The following is a 16,668-nucleotide window of genomic DNA, read 5'->3' on the forward strand; positions in this document are numbered from 1 at the left end:
TTAAAAAAAAAATGTAATGAGGTTTTAAGAAAAAAATTTCAATGGATATATCGAAAGTCTGATATATTCTTGCATCTGCCTTCCAGTTTTGATAGTGTGTGAACAATGCAAGCGTCTTATTTTGATTTTGAGTCTCTGTAAATGAACAACTGTCTTGCTGAAATTAAATGAAACTTTGAATTGAAAAAAGAAGTAGTGCTTTTAAAAAAAGAGGTTAAAAGAGGTTCAAGTGTTTTGAAGGATTTAAAAAAATACAGTAGAAAAAATAAAAGTGGTTCAAATCGTTGATGAGAGTTTGAAATGGTTGTTGCCTTTTGCAAAAACAAATTGAATTTTCTGTTAATAAAATAAGTGTTTGCTGTCATTTGGATTGCCAAAACATGAGAAACTAAGGATGTCTGATAACTTTTTGCAGATTATATTTAAATCCTTGAGTGAAACCTGCAAGTAATATTTTTTGGAGGGTGGTAAATCTCCATAATGAGCCTCTCTTTACCCATTTAAAGTTAGTGAGCTGGCTGTGGGTTCTGGAAAACCTGCAGCAACCAGTTAATCCAGAGGATTCCTCCTGATACACCTTTCCTTGAGTAGGGTGCCCTGTGATTCCTGTCAGAGGCCACGGAGATGAGAAATAAAATTCAGCCCACATCCTGGTAGGAAAACTTCCAGTGAGGAAGCCTCAGCACCCCTCAGCAGAAGGGGCTGAAAGCTCAGCTTTGCAAAAATCCAGCTGAACTAAGCAGGGATCCGCCAGAAAATAATCTCAGACGTGGGGTGCAGGTAACGTCGCTCCACAGAAAAATAACTGCTGCACAGTGCTCCTAGGCAAGGCACCTACAAACAGATTTTTTTCCCGTCTGCCACTCTCCAGCACTTTGCGGCTCGGGAATAGGTTTGACGCCGGTCGGGGAAAGCTGTCGGGGCCGGGGAGGGGCACTCTCCTCCGGCAGCCCGCATTTTAACTTTTTTAGATAATTACAATCTAGAGAAGAGGAGGAGGGGGACAAGAAGGAAAAAAAAAAAAAAAAAAAAAAAAAAAAAAAAAAAAAAAGGCAAGCAAGCAAAGCCGGCCGCCTGCTCTTTTCTTCTCAGCATTATTATTCTAAGAAATACCAATAAAAGCATTTTGAATACCCAAGGATTGTCTGGATGCTGAGAATTTGTTGTAATGAGGGAGAAAACATTACAAAACGTGGCAAAGGTGCCATTTTCTATTTCCTCAAAACAACCAAACAAAAACCACCTCTCAGAGAAAGAATTATAATTATCTTGTTTTTAATTGTATCCATCAGATGATCATTGAAATAGAGTAATGACTTCAGTATGGAGCCAAAATACCAGATAAACTCAAAAGTAGCGTTTTAGCAATAAATCTCCCAGGCATAGCATCACTAAGATCCATAGAGTACAGGAAACTGCAAAAGACAATCTTTTTTATATACCAAAAAAAAAAAAAAAAAAAAAAAAAAAAAAAAAAAAAAAAAAAAAAGAAAACAAAAACGAAAAAAAAAAAAAAAAAAGCCACACACCCCAGTATCTTAAAATAGCGAGCAGGGAGGGGAGAGGAGCGGCGGATCCTCCCAGCGCGGCGCAGGGTAACAATGGTGCTGGCGGGGAGCAGCGGGCGCCCTGATTGACAGCCCGAGCCTCCTAAAAAGGCCGCGGAGCGATGGGAGAGATGCTTATCGGCGGCTTTATATAGCGGGGAGCCGGCGCCGCGCAGCGCGGCCGAGGCGGCGGGGACAGCGCGGACGCAGCGCGGACAGGCTCGGGGACGGGCTCGGCGAGCCGGGCGCCCATGCGAGCCGGGCGCGGCTCTGGCCGCCCCGCAGGGGTCCCGCCATGCACGGCCAGCCCCAGCCCCAGCCCGGCCCGCAGCCCCCGGCGCGGCTGCCCGCGCCCGGCCGGCCCAAGGCAGGCAGGAGGCGCTACAAGACCTTCATGATCGACGAGATCCTCTCCAAGGAGACCTGCGACTACTTCGAGAAACTTTCCTTGTACTCCGTGTGCCCGTCGCTCCTGGTCCGGCCCAAGCCGCTGCACTCCTGCGCCGGTAAGCCTGACCCCAGCGGTGCCCGCGGCGGGGGCGCGGCGGGCGCGGAGCCGGGGTCTCGGGCCAGCGCTCTGCATCTCCCACTGCGTTCCCCCCACACCCGCCGGAACGAAGCCCGGCTTTCACACTCCATCCCCACTCCCTGGGTTTGCCCGCGCTGGGATCGTTGTTAGTTACTATCAGTACCCAGCAGCTATCAGTTAGTTACTATCACTTTTTAGTTACTATCAGTGTGTAGTGGTGGGGTTCAGTCCAATCCGGGGTGTGCCTTGGAGCCAATATATCAGTGCTAATGAAAACGAGTTAAGGAGATCTACCGGAGTCCAGCTCCTGTAAAAATTGTCCTTCATCTTATGCTCTTTGAAACCTCCAGTGTTTTTTTCATATGTCTGTGTGACATATGAAAGCGAGTACAAAGAAATTAATAGAAATATTGTGAAAAGGAAAAAAAAAATCTATAGAGGCACAGTTTTTCTACCCTAAATTATAGTTTTCTTTGAAAGAATGTAGGTTATTTCTAACAGCAAAGATGGGGAAATACTTGTAAAGATTTTGCAGACACCATGAATAAATACGCACAAATGGCTCTGCCCTGCACAGGCAACACAATGAGCAATCGGGTCTTGACCATGGGCATTATAAAATTTCACAAGCAGATTGGTCTAATGTGGCCGTTTAAAAATCCACATTAAAAGTAAAAATGGTATTCTTAGAATACATTCCAGATTTTAAAAAATATTTTTTAAAATCCCCTTTTCTGGTGAAGCAGGCAGTTTTCCAGATTTCTGTTCTTCCCATAAGGCCATACTTCCGATGGTGACACATAATGTGTCAAGAGAAATGAGGTGATGAAACTGCAACTTAAAAATTGGTTCTTCAGAAAATCTTATCTATTGAAAAATATTTGTAAAGGACTAATTACCAATAAAAATAATACCTATTTCAAGGTCATAGAATTATATTTTTCCTCTTTCTCTTTGCTGGAAATGTTCATTTTGCCCTTGTATTAGGTTGTGTTTAAAACCTCAATGCCTGTCCTTTGGCTTAGGTTTGCTGGTTTAGTTTGAGGTTTTTTATTTGCTGAATATAAATAAGAAAGATCTTTTCAGCTCTTAGCAGAGCTGTGCTGATAGAAAACTTGCTGTTAGCGTACCCTTAGAGTTTGACAAGTAGAGTAAATCCTTGCTCCAAGCATAAATCTTCCTTCAACCTCAATATTTATTTTGTAAATACTAGTTATTAAAGATCCAGGAGGGATTAGGAGGCTGGATCAGAATTAAGACCCATGATGACCAGCTTTTGGGAAGAAGTTGCATGGACAATTTGATCCTCCATCAACATTTATTTCTTCCAACTGATTTGTGCGTGTCGTCCCTTGCCTTCCCTAACTAATTGCTGACATATTTTATATAAGAACTGGTTGTTAATCAAGATACTGCTGACAAGGGAATTTTTGAGAGCTGATCTCTCACTACTGCGTAGTGAAATTCAGTGCTTGGCCAAAACGTCCTGAAGGGGTTTGGTGTGTGGCAGTGACGCACGGAGTGCCTGATTCTGCCTGCAGACCTCAATCCACCAGGGTAAGGACACCAAGCCTCTTGGCTTTTCTCTCTTTCTGTACAGAAAGAGGAGGAATTAGAGAAGAAAGTCCCTTCAGCCCGCAAAAGGAATATTAACCTCGATATCATGTCCAGAAGCATGTTCAACTACCTCAGCATAAAAATTACGGTCTGATAGATCCTCTGGATTTTGGATGGATGAGGTGCTTCCTAGGAGCTGGTTTGACTCCCACCACCCTCCATAGAAAAAAAAAAAGAGGGAAAATTTTTAAATACACAGTTCTGGGTCAAGTATAGCAAGCATGGTCTTTGCAAGAGTGATGTATATTCAGTAAATAACCATTAATAATCCTCATATGATTCAGCAGTGGATTGAGAGTGATGCTAGTGAGTCTCTTGTGGTTGCTCTTCAATTAAAGCCTTATTTCTCTTTGTGCCTGAGATCTTTAATGAATTTGCCCTCAAGGTTGTGTTTCTAGCCAAGCTCTGGCCTGTCCCTGTGTGAGTCCGCGTTGTGAATGTCTGCTTCTAATGGACTAAGCTGTATGGAATTGCAGCATTTGTGAAGTGAAGTAAAGAGATTTGCTTGTGGAATTAAAATCACAAGGGAAATTACTATCAATTCCACACTTCCAAACTGTCAGATTCTAAGGTGTATAGGCATAATTCAAGTCTTATGTGTATTAGGCAGTGGGAATTTTTTTTATGAAAGGAAACTATTGGCTAAGAAATGGACAATACCGCAAAAGGTATCTAAATGTGAAAGAATTTGGAAAATACCCAATATAAGTCTGTAACTAAACTAAAATGAAGTAAAAAACCAAACCCACAAAGACACACACAGAGTGAAAATAATCTAAACTAAACTCCTCCCAAACTTCTTGGGGGCGAAAGGCTGTAGAAATATAGCATTATAGAAATACTATATGGCATTTAACTTACTGCCTGAGTTTAATCTGCCTCCAGAGTTAATCAGGAAGGGAGTGAGCACTTAGTCTCTCCATGATCTAAGAAAATGTGTCTTAACCTAAACCACAGAGATTTGTTACTGTACTATCATATCTTGGACTTGGGAGCGTTTGAAACAGTGATGAATAATGAGTTACTCCAGCTGAACATCTCCTCAGTGGCTTTTTCTCAAGGCAGGAGTCAGGGTTTGAGACGTTTTCATGGGCTAAAGAGTTAATATTTCTTTCATCTTGGGTGAAGTCAGAGAAGGCTGATATGCCTTTATAATTTATTTGGAGCTGAAAGACATAAGATGTTGTGCTTGTGCAGCGTGTGTGTTCAACAACATCCCTGGTTAAGTGAAGAGAGATCAGAAAACTTTGCTAGCCCAATAGAAAGAGAAGAGTTTTTCTTTTGGCTCTGATGAATTGCTGAATATTTAACTGAGTGCATCTGAATTGGAACAAAACAGATTTGTCAAATAGAAGCAGAAGGACGTGGAAGAAGCATTTGGGACTATTCTGGTGAATCTTGAGGTCGAAGACTGATTTTTTAATTGTGAGGAGCGTTTGTGAGGTCTAATGCAGAGCTCACCAATGTGGCCAGGGAGGTTCCCATTGAAGAGAGCTTGGAATAAGCCCCAACCCAATTTTTAAAATTTTTTTTTATTTTTAAGAAAACTGCAGTTTCCTGTGAAGCTGTTCCATCATTAGTTTAAAGTTCAGTATATGAACATGTATTTATGTTTATTTAGCCAAAAAAACACGGCTAAACCAGTACCAAATCTCTAACAAAATGCTAGTCTGGGTTCAGAGCCATTATGATTAAAATTTTAAAGACTAGAAATATTTTCCGATGGTGATTAATACCACTTTGATTTATGAATTTTTTGGCTGTGACGGCTGAGTGAAAATAATATTTATCTTGTTTCATTGTACTTATATTTTTATTGGCTTTTCATACTATGTCACCATTAATTAATTTGTATAAGTAACGATACACTGTTCATATGCTTGGATTGTTACGGTGATTGCTGACGGTTGCTTTTTCACTGAGCAGAGTCCTGTAGGAATCAATTTTCAAATTGCAATTTAAAATTTAATTTTTCAATTAAAAATATTTGTAGGCAAGCCTACTCAAATTCTAATTTGTTTCCTCTATTATTATTATGTTTGTTTAGTGATAGATTTAGAATCCAGTTGCCTTATTGGTAGTAAGGGCATGGTAAAAAATCAAAGGATGCTGTCAGTGTGCAGTGTTAAGAGGTCTAATTAGAAAAGTTCCTTATTTATCAAAGGAACTAAAATTGTTTGAAAATTAAAACTAGGCTGGGGTGTGGAGGGAGTAGTGTACGATCCTTGGTCTTAGTGGAATTTGTGACATTGTGTGTTGTAATCAGTAATATTGGTCTTGGACGGCCTTTTTAAACTCTCCAAATGAATTGAGATGGCTGGATTAGAAAGAATCGAGTTGCCTTCAATGGCAGAGTTCAGTTATTTCAGCAAAGTTGGTAATACAAATTGTTAATTGTCTGTAATGTGTATTCATTTGTACCAGGCCCTATTCCAGCTCATTAAAAAACCCTCAAATTTGAATGTATCTTAGTGGTTTATAATTTAAATCCTAATGAGCAGCAGAGTAATTTATGTCTATGCCAAGGTTTTTTACTAGTCCATGTCTCAGGTAGGGCTGTGCCGATTTCTCTTTAATTGCTGTACCAGAACAAAACCTCACGAGGCAAAAATACACCTCGGATCAGTGCGGCCTTGTTTGTTTTGTGAGAATATTGTCTGCTAAGATAAGAAATATGTATCCATGTTTTAGGGGAGTTGTGCTGAAGAGGATTCTACTGCTGTATGTACATTTAAAAGCGCCGTAACTTCAGGAAGTGAATGCAATCTTAAGTTTCTCCGCTTCTTTTTTTGCTTTTTTGAAAATTTACTGCTCTTCTTGCTGGTCTGTGCAAAAAGTTTCCTTTAAAGAACATTTATTATTATTATTATTATTATTATTATTATTAGTATTATTATTTGCTCTCTTGAAATAATTTTTGGGATTTTTAGTTTAGTGATTGGATTTTTGGTTTGCTTGGGTTTGTTGGTTTTGTTTTTTTTTTTTTAATTTAAAGTGCTCAGGATTTGTGTGGTTGGGATTTTAATGTAGGCAGGTGTCTAATATAGTTCAAATCTTGAATTCTTTTCTTCCAGTTCCATGTCTGTCTTCTGTTGTTTTATCTTAGGATGAACTTGGGAGTTGGTTTTTCCAAAGGGGTCTTTTGAACCGTCATTTTCCTCATATAAATGATATTTTCTGGATTAAACTCAGTGGTACTTCCAGCCGCTGGGGCCTTTGGGGAATCCTTGCTTGGGAGAAAAACAAGGTTTGGCTCCTGGTCCTCACCCAGTCTCCTCAGCCTTTTTAGGAAACCATGGTGAGAAAGTAGATTTATTGTGAATTAAAATAGCTCAATTTTTATGTGCAACGTCACGACAAAAGATTCCTTCTGATTGTCTTCTAAAAGGCCTTGATATGGGCAAGGCTTGATTTTGCTGTGGGACTTAACTTAAAGTTGGGGTGGAAGCCATTTCTGTGGCTCAAATACCTGCTGAATCTTTTCCTTTACACTGAACAGATTTTGTAATGGAATTTCTGAGGGAAGGCAAAACGCTTAGGAAAGGAAAAGGGAATCCATGTAGTGTGTGTGTACCAGCACGGGGAAAACTGAAATGCCATCCATTCATCATGCTTCCAGTCTGGAGCATGACAGCTGGCTAAATCCCGCTGAATAAAGCTGATGTGGAGTGGTGGGGGCACCTTCTGCCAGGCTCACTTGGACTCGAGTGTGTCCTGCATTCCCCGAGCCTGGCATCTGCAGCTGGGGTTGGATTGTCATCCCCAGGACGCTGTCGGGAATGCAGCGGCAGCCCAGGCAATAGTGCAAGGTCTCAGAAAGAATTTTGCTTCTGTACTGTGTGAAGTGAATGCTCAGGGGATCTCATGGCTCCTGAGTCCATGAAAAACCTGTGTCCCCAAATGTTGAGGGAAGCAGGCCGAAATAAATCTGTGTTTTTATACAAGAGGCGCCAACCTAAATGGAAAGATGAAAATGTCTCCGTGTGGAAATCCGCATTGCTGCCAAGGCTGTTTGGGATTTTTGCTGATTATTTGTAAAAACATATGAAGAAAAAGAAAAAAGATACTTTGATAACTGCCTGTATTTATTTGGTTTAGCTTACAAAGATCAGTAGAATTCTATAGCTGAGTAGCAAAAAGTAAAGGCAAAATTAGAAAGGAATTCTATTAATCCTGAGAAATACAAAGTGCTTCCTCTGGAGACGTCTTTGATCCAGTATTTGTGAAGCTATTGAGTATTTTTAATGATACAAGATAGTTCAGAGATGACATTTCTGCCTAGAAATGGAAGAAGGTGCAGTCACAGTTACGCTGCTGTCTCTGAGCATTCCTCTGAAAACCCAGAAAAGTCAGGATTTCCTGTCAGAACTGTGTCCCTGCTCCTGCAGTAGGATTTATTCAGCTGCAACATTGGGAAAATCTGAGTTTTCTCAAACTCTCCAAAATTCCCTGTCTATTTTAGCCCTACAAGGAAAAGCCTGTCTGTGGATGAGGAAGACTTCATCAACTGAGGTAAACAAAACAAACCTATGAACTGAAAGTGGATTCCTCTCTAAGTGCTGTAGACTGGACACAACAGTTAATTTTAAGGAGCCTAGTGCTTTTCAGGGTGGCCATCTTGAGTTTTAAGTGTTTTGATGTCTTTAGTTCCGAATTTAGTTTAGAAATGCCCAAAAGTGGCATATGGGGCATAATAATAATGGGCTGGGTGATGATAAATGGATACTTTGAGAAATGCCTGTTAATTTTTTTCTGTTGGATTATATGCAGTACTAGATGTGGCATTTCAGAAGGAAACCCAGAATCGAATCTGGATTTGAAAGCAGATCTCAGGACTAGCAGAGAAATCTGTCTCTAAAGAAATTCCAGGGCTAGATATTAAAATATCTGTAACAAAGACTGACTTTGCTGTCTTATCTCAGTACTGTTAATAGCGAATGAAAGGATTTAATGAATGGCAAAACTACAGTGAACAAACCAGAAGATCACACCCCAGTGATTGCAATAAAACCTATTGTGGCAAGTAATCAGCGCTGTGGTTGTGGTTGGGCATGAATAAGCATTGTGGAGGAATGCTATAATAGGAGGCATTAATGAATCTGGGATTCCACTGGGAAAATTACACCTACGCCTCATTTTCTAAAGCCTCACAGCTGGCACTGAAGCACAGTTTAAATCCATCTGCACAGTGAGTTTAAATGTAGCACTTGTGTTAAAAGTGTCCTCAATTTGGCCACTGCTCATGGAGACTGTGCAGTGCAGACCAAATGCCATCATTATTTTGAGGACTTTCTTCTGTAGAATGCAGGAAAAGACCATCTCATCCTGTAGAATCAATGACGCTCAGCATTGCTGCCTTCGGGACAAGCTGGGCATGAACAGGGGCAAAAATCCTTGCTGAGGAAGGTGAGGAAAAGGAATCAAGACTGTCTTGTGTGGAGCTCCCATCACTCCATCAGGCCTGGGGAGCAGAGCAGGGCAGTAACTAAGGAGACTTTGCATTTTTTCTTCTCTTGTGTTGAGCAGTACATTTCTTTGCCATCTGGGTGCGGTGGTGGATAGCTCCCTGGATCACAGCTCTGGCAATGTATGGATCAGGGCGTTGATCCACCTCCAGGATGGATTTTCTGCTGATAGGAGTGTTGTGAGCAGGTTTGAGTGATGGAACAAAATCAGTGCCTTTCCAGCTCAAAGTTACTTCCATGCCTCGGTGCAGGCCTGGGGGGAAGGCACATTTGCATGGAATGCACACAATGCATGGCAGAGCCAGAACTGATCTCAGGATGGAACTGAGCTCTGCAGGCACTTGCTCAATACAGTGGCTTCAATTAAAAAAAAAAATGCTGGGCTGGGGAAAGGTTCTGCTTTGGTTGCTCCAAGGATTTAATTGCTTGATTCTGTTGATCTGTTTCTTCTGCCCAGCCCTTGATAAGTTGTCCAGTGTCAGAAGTGACTGCAGCCCTGCTTGGAGCCACGGGAAACCTGGGTTTGCAGGCCATGTACAAAATCTCATCATATCCAAGTGAAAATAGATGTCAGAAAAATTGATCTTTTGGATTGTTGGTAGAATGAAGAAATAATCATTATGTATCCTTTTCAATTCAGTACAAAGAAAATGTTATGAATTTAGCTTGACAATGGAGAGGTTTAAAAAGTGTGTGTATGTGTAAAATCAGAGGAAATACTCGATCAAGAATAAAATACTGAAAACTTGTCTTTTAAAGGCTGAAGCAAAACTTCATAGCACTTTCGTTTTTACGAGACATTCAGCAAAGCAATGGAGTTGCTTTCAGTATTGCAAAATTTTATTTATTTTTCTTTTTCAAGGAGAGAGAGTTACAACCGAACATTTTTAGTCATTCCTATGTAAGAATTGTTCAAGCTACATTGCAGAATCCAGAACATGTTCAAGAGCTTCACTTGCTAGGAAGCAACAGTTCCTTGGAAAATTTGGGACCTATTTTGTGATCTCCCTTGTATTTGTGTAACGTCTGTAATAGAATAGGATCACAAGGACAAGCTAATGGGAGCTGAGCAGTAAAGTCTGGTATTATCCATTATTTCTTAGATTCCCAGGATTGTGGGAGAATTTACCTGAGAGATTTCTAGCCCAGAATTCCCAAAGCTACATTTTAATGACATCTTTAAAAATACAGAGATTTGGTATTAGGACCTGGACAAGACAATAATATATAATATTTTCCATTTTCCAGTATTTTCCCTTTTCCTCTCATGCACCTTTACGTTTTCACCCATTTTTGGCCAGAACACAGCTCAGAACAACACCAGATAACAGCTGCAGGTATTTCAGGTGTTTGGGAACACCTGAGATCCGTTTAAGTAACTAAAGAGAAGGGTGAAGAACAGTCTTTCAAAAAAAACCCCATCTTCCTGAATACGGACCTCTGTACTCATATCCTAAATCTTTGGACTGCGGGTAGCACATCCAGAATATTTAAGCTCTGTCTAAAACACAGAACCTGAAAGAACTTTAAGAGACAAATCTGCTTTGTTTTTTATTTTTCCCTTTTTAAAAAAAATCACAGGTTTTTTTTTGTTTTTTTGTTTGTTTGTTTTTTTTAATAAAAGGAAAAAAACCATTTTCCAGATCTTCCCATGCAACAAAATTGCAATTCCCTTTGGAGATGTGATAACAGAAAATTTGCAGATATATGGTCTTTTTCTCCTAGCAGCAACCTTTCAGTGACCTTAATGTGTTTGGATGCGTATGTTCAGGTCTTAGTAAATTTTTTTGACATGCCAGTGTTTTCTCTTCATGTAGTTCATTGTCTGACTCCAACAGGACTACTTGCAGAGAAGGGGTTGAATTGGAAGTATTAATATTTGCCTTGTTTTTTTGATTTTCATCAGAATAAGAGAATTTTCCATGTAATCACTAAGTCATCTTTAAATACTTGGCCACCATTTGCCTTTGGATATTTCTTTTAATGATTATTTTGCAAGTCACAGAACAGTTAATGGCTCTGTTTCCTGCCAGTGAGCTGTTTGGTTTTTTTTTTCCAAACTGGGATTTATTTCACCGTACAGGGATTGAATTTCATCTGAATTTAATTTTCATAGACATCTTGAGAATTAATGTTGAAGCAACAAGTTCCTGTACCTTTGAGTATGCAGGTGACTATTGCCACATCCAACGTAGAGCTGCCTACGTTGATCCCTTAAAAAACAGAGCTCTGTTGTGTAAGCATAGAAGGGTTGAAGCCTTAATAAAAACACTTCCTTTTCTTTTAAAAAATAGAGAAATGTGCATGATATGTTTCTGGTTACTTAAACAGGGTATTCTATGACAGATTAACCTGTCATCTTTGAAATGAAATTAGCAGTAGTGGTACTTTATTATGTATGTTGCACATAACATGATATGCCTTACGGAAGGCCTAGTGCTCTGGATGGTGTTTCATCCTGTGGCTCAAAGAGGAAAAATATGAAAAGAAATAGAAAACAGTAATGTAATCATGGATAGAATAAAATGGTGCGAAGACTGAAGCAAATGGGATTTTTCTGGCCAAAAAAAATTAGTGCTTGTGAACGCATTTCACTTCACCCTTCTGCCTGTTTTGTTGCAAGCCTCCTCCTGACAGCTTTGCTAACAGTTCATTTTGTTCCTGTGGTGACTAAGTGATGGAGGAGCTGATATTTGGAGATTTCTGTGGATAGTACCAGGAGGTTTGGGGCTCAGCTGTATTATGCTCTTTTGGCTTTCCTCAAACAGGTCTGGTTTAGGTGGCTGCATATGGTGAAATTCTCCACCAAGGGTCAGGAAGCCGTGCCAGAAGTTAAAAGGGTTGGTTTCACCTTGTTGCAATAAATTACGGAGCAATCATAAATGATAGGAAGGAGTTTGATGGAGTGGGTGAGGAACAATTGATGGATTACTTTAGTTAAAATTACTTAGAGCCCAGTCCAACTCCCACTGAAGTCAATTAAATCGTAGCTGGATCAGGGCCAGAATGAGTCAAATTCAATTATGCCTTAACTGTAAACATTTTAAAGCACATTACTGTAAGGTAGTTCAGCACTTAAATTGCATTAAAACAAAAGCATTTATGAAATCCCGACTGATTTTATTTTATTTGTACAGCCCTATTAAAAGCCTTTTTCTTGTGGCTGCGACAGAGACCTCTTTGGCTGGTGCCTAATCCCCAGAGCACCTGTCTGTTGTGAAGAGATGTCACAGCCATTGGTACTGTAGATGAATTTGTCCATCACGGACTTGCTGCTGAAGTGATTGCATCAGAAGAGGCAGCAAAGATGACTGAAAGGAGATTGAAGAAATCCCACTGCTGCTTCATCTAATTGTCAAGATTTAGAGAGCTTACTTGTTTAAGTATCAGCTCATAAATTAATGAGAAAACTTTTACATGAGCTAATCCCAAATTCCAAAGCTGGAATGGTTATGGGTGTTCATCTGTTTCTCAACTGAACAAAGTACAGCATCCAAAATATTATTTAAAAATAAATAATCTACATGGCAAAATGGTGGATTTAGAAATGAGTTCAAGTACGGCAGTGTTTTCAAAAAATTGGGCAGATTATATTTTAAATCATGATTATCTTTTAAATCTTGTAATTCACATGGCTCCTTTAAGACGATTTATGTATTTTTAATACATTCAGGATTGATTCTTTTCATTTATCATCAGAAATTTTCCTCCCTGTCCATTTTCCAGCAGAGGCAGGGAGCAGCTCTGAGCTGCAGATGTAGGGTTTCTTGGCTTGCATTTGTCTGACTGTCTTGGGAGGCCAGGGCTCCACATCCCAAGTGCCATCCCATCAAAACCTTGAGTTATGGCAAGCTGTGCAGACAGCAGGGAATGTCTGTGCACTGGGATCATTCCCATCTCTGGGTGAGCTAAATTCGTCTCTGCACAGACAACCTCCCAGCCCATGCCAAGTCTGCAGGTGTGGGATAGATCTGGCTTGGTCTCTGTCTTTGTAGCAGTTGTGCTAAAATGAAAGATAGGGCCTGATCCTGGTTTTCATGGCATGACATCACTTGGACTCTGTGAGAGGTTCTTTGTGGAGGACGGAGGTGCTGGACATGTGTGGAAATGGAAAAGATGGATTTGACTGCATGCCCAGCTGGCATGGGAGTGCTGGAGTGTCTTATTGCTGTGTACTTGGCTCCATGGATTGGGCTTTGGTCTGGAAAACTCAGTTTGGCAAATCATTTGCGCTGTCACAAATTTTGTAATTGTTTTGTCCTTTCTGTTTTCCTTGTTTTCTATTAATAGCAGGATCAATTAATAGCTTCCACTGTCGCATTCTACTGAGTTGGCAACTCTGAAATAGAAATTTGGCCTTCAGAGAAGGGGAAAAATGGTACTCATCCAGCAGCTTTAATCAGGAAAAAGGGACAGAACTGTGATAAACCTTAGTACAGGACTTCTGTGGCACATACTCAACCATGGAAAAATACTGCCCTTTTTCTTCCACGGAGCAAAACCACTGCCAGGAGAGCAGCAAGGCACTTTGATGGCAACTGGTGACTCTGTGGGTTTAATATGTTTGAAAAAGCTGATTTCCGTGATGCCTGCCTTATTTCTCCCTTTTCAGTATTAGCACAATTAATCATGACACAACCTGTAAAAATGCATTGAAATCAGTTGGCAGCTTTTTAAAAGGTGAGCATTGCTGTTCCCTCCTCACAGACCGTGCTCAGCACCAAGCTCAGCTTTGGGGGTTCCTCTGGAAAAGCAAACCCCTCAATAAAGCTCTCACCTGCTCGTGGTTTTTATCTCTGACCTTCCACCCACAAAACAAAAGTGGTGCTTTCCTGTAGTAGATTACAGGATAGAAAATTCTTTTGGCAGTGAAGGATACTGAGAAGCTTTTCATTCATCACAGTGTGTTGATGGTGACTTCAGTTGAAGAAAACAAAAGCTTTCCTTTAGAAGAAATACCTTGGGAAAACTCCTGATAGTGCTTCTACTTATAGGAAGTAGAGCCAATGCTGAATTTCTGAGTACTTCAGGTGTGATTTTGCCCTGTGCAGGGCTGGGAGTTGAACTTGATCCTTGTAAATCTCTAACTCAATACATTTTTTTGATTTTAACTCCTTGCTGATGATTTGCTGGGACATATCCCACTCTACTCTGAACCAGTCATGCCTATGGAGCATTCACTTAGTATTTCTTACATATGGAGTAAATCATAATGGAATTACTGCCACCACCCATTGCTGCAATGTTAATTAATTGAAAAATCCACCGAGAAGAAAGTTAAATGTTCATTTCCAGTACCTGGTATGTAGCTTTAGTGTAATTTAAAATATGGGACTATTAATTTGTCTTCTCAAAGACAAATCCCCAAAGCAAATCACGGGTCATTTGCCTCCAGTAATTGATACCAACACTGGAAATATTTGTCCAGTTGATGGCAAACTTAAGTGTTTGACAAATTATCAACTCTGGTTAACTGGGGCCAGTTAACACCTCAGGAGAAAATTCAAATACAGACCTCATCTAGTTTTTCTCCACAAGAATTTTCTTCATTGGGGGTGTTTCACTTGTTACAACTGTCAGTAAATAGTGGGGCTTAGGTACTTTTGCCTGCTGCATGAATGTCCAAATACTGCTTTTCTCAGGACCTCTGGATTTTCCTTGTGTTCCCACTTATTTTCTCCTTGAAGTCAATAGAAGTTTTGGGTGTGTAGGAAAAGAAAAGGAATTGCATCAGACTGCAAATAAATGTGCGTTTTCTGAGCATTCATTTATCTGGCAGCTGGGACACGCTGTGTTGGGAGCAGGGATCACTGAGTGGAGCTGGGTTTTGCAGAGCCAGAGAAGAGCTGAGAGCTTTGCAGGCAGCGCTTTGTGCTTGGGCCATCCGTGCTTGGCTTTGTCCTTGAATTCATATGTGACGTGGAGCCAGCTGAATTCTTCATATTTCCCGTTTTTGAAAGAAAAATGGTGGTTCTTTACACATTAGCATTTTAAATTCCTTTGCTAGGAAATGTAAGAGAAGCCTAAAGTCATATGATCAGTGGGGACTGTGTATGTTTGTGTGTTCTTCGTGAGTATTAATTAAGTACCAGTAAAATTCTGTTGGTTTTTCCCAGCAGAGGGAATTCTGTAGGAAGGAAGAGACTTCCCCACAAATCACTTTAAGATAGGTGTTAAGACAGAACCGTGTTTATTACTTTGCAAGAGTTTCAACTCTTTCATCACCATTTTTTATCCATCCTTTGTCTCATACTGGATTTTTACATTCAGTCCATGCCCTGTAGGGTTCTTCAATTTGCTCTTTTGCTATCTTCCTTCCCTTATCTCCCCTTGAGCTCTTTGTTCCCTCAGCACAAACTGCACCTGAGAATGTTCGAGTTCAAGTCGAACTTTTGAACCCGTGATGTCAGGTTGGTTTGGAATTAGGCAAAACCAGTTTGCCTATCCCTCACTGCAAAAGGGTTAATCCTCTAAACTATTGAGAGACAAGGGCAGGGAATTGTGAAAGGAGTCCCTGTTTTATAAGCATTTGTATTGCCAGTGCTTGAATACCCGTAATAAGCAGGTTGTGCTGTGATTAATGACTGTGTTCTACATGCTGACGATGGATGATGTGTCTCATTGGAGAAGCCATTTATTTTTATTCAGGCTCCTCACCCCAGCAGCACTGAAAATGAGATGTTAACGTCCTGGTGGGAGTGTGTTTCATTCTCTGCAATTTAATGAAAGGTGACCCACCGAGAGGAGAAAATAATTTAAATTTGCCTTTCTCTTGCCTCCTTTTAATGTGTGAGAAGACAACTCATAAAATTATTTTTTCATACGGGATTTTTCTTTTTCTTTCGAGATTCTTACTTTGTTCCCTCCAAATTGGAAACAAGTAGGAATGTGTTGTCGTTCTGATAATTTATGTATTTGGAAGGGGCAAGCTATTCAGATGGCTTCAACTTTGTTTTCTTAAATTTATTTTTAATAAAGGAGTAAACCAATTTGAAATCTTTAGGTATTTGAGCCAATTTTTGTGTCAGATTATAAGTTTCTGATTTTGCTGCAGTTTCAATTGCACTTTTCCCTGTACTTTGTCATTTTGTATGTGTAAAGGATGTGGTGGTAGAGTGTGGTGGTTGGAATACACCTTTTAATTAGAACTCACCTTTTAATTAACCAACTATATATTTATATCCATATGGGTTCAGCATTGCATCCATCTAATGGCAAGTCTTTAACTTCTGTAGAATGGCTTTAAGTAAGGAGGAAAAAGACTTTTAAAAGTACTTTTTAATTAATTGGAGAAAATCTGTTTCAAGGCAGTGAAATGGGATGCAGTGTCCAAGCAAATCTTTTGAAAGCTCTACATAAAATGAAAGCTCTTGGATCTCCTTCCCATCAGATCTCCTGGGATGGAAATGGGGACAGCTGTGGGCAATGCATCAATACTTCAATAGAGAGGAAAAATTAGTAGAATTTAAAAAAAAATTAAAATTGAAACAGTTTTTCATATGAGGTTCAC

At 40.0% G+C, this 16,668-nt stretch overlaps 1 protein-coding gene across 1 annotated transcript in view; it reads left to right on the forward strand.

Moving 5' to 3' along the window:
* The first annotated feature begins 1,707 nt into the window (after positions 1-1,707).
* Positions 1,708-16,668, forward strand: part of BARX2 (BARX homeobox 2) — a 33,029-nt gene continuing 18,068 nt past the window's right edge. Inside the window, exon 1 of the mRNA XM_041413889.1 lies at positions 1,708-2,053. Coding sequence (XP_041269823.1) covers positions 1,843-2,053 — 211 coding nt within the window. The 5' untranslated portion in view covers positions 1,708-1,842. The remainder of the gene's footprint in view (positions 2,054-16,668) is intronic.

The sequence above is a fragment of the Onychostruthus taczanowskii genome, unplaced genomic scaffold, assembly GCF_017590055.1.
Source record: "Onychostruthus taczanowskii isolate IOZ18803 unplaced genomic scaffold, ASM1759005v1 scaffold43, whole genome shotgun sequence".
Taxonomy (NCBI): domain Eukaryota; kingdom Metazoa; phylum Chordata; class Aves; order Passeriformes; family Passeridae; genus Onychostruthus; species Onychostruthus taczanowskii.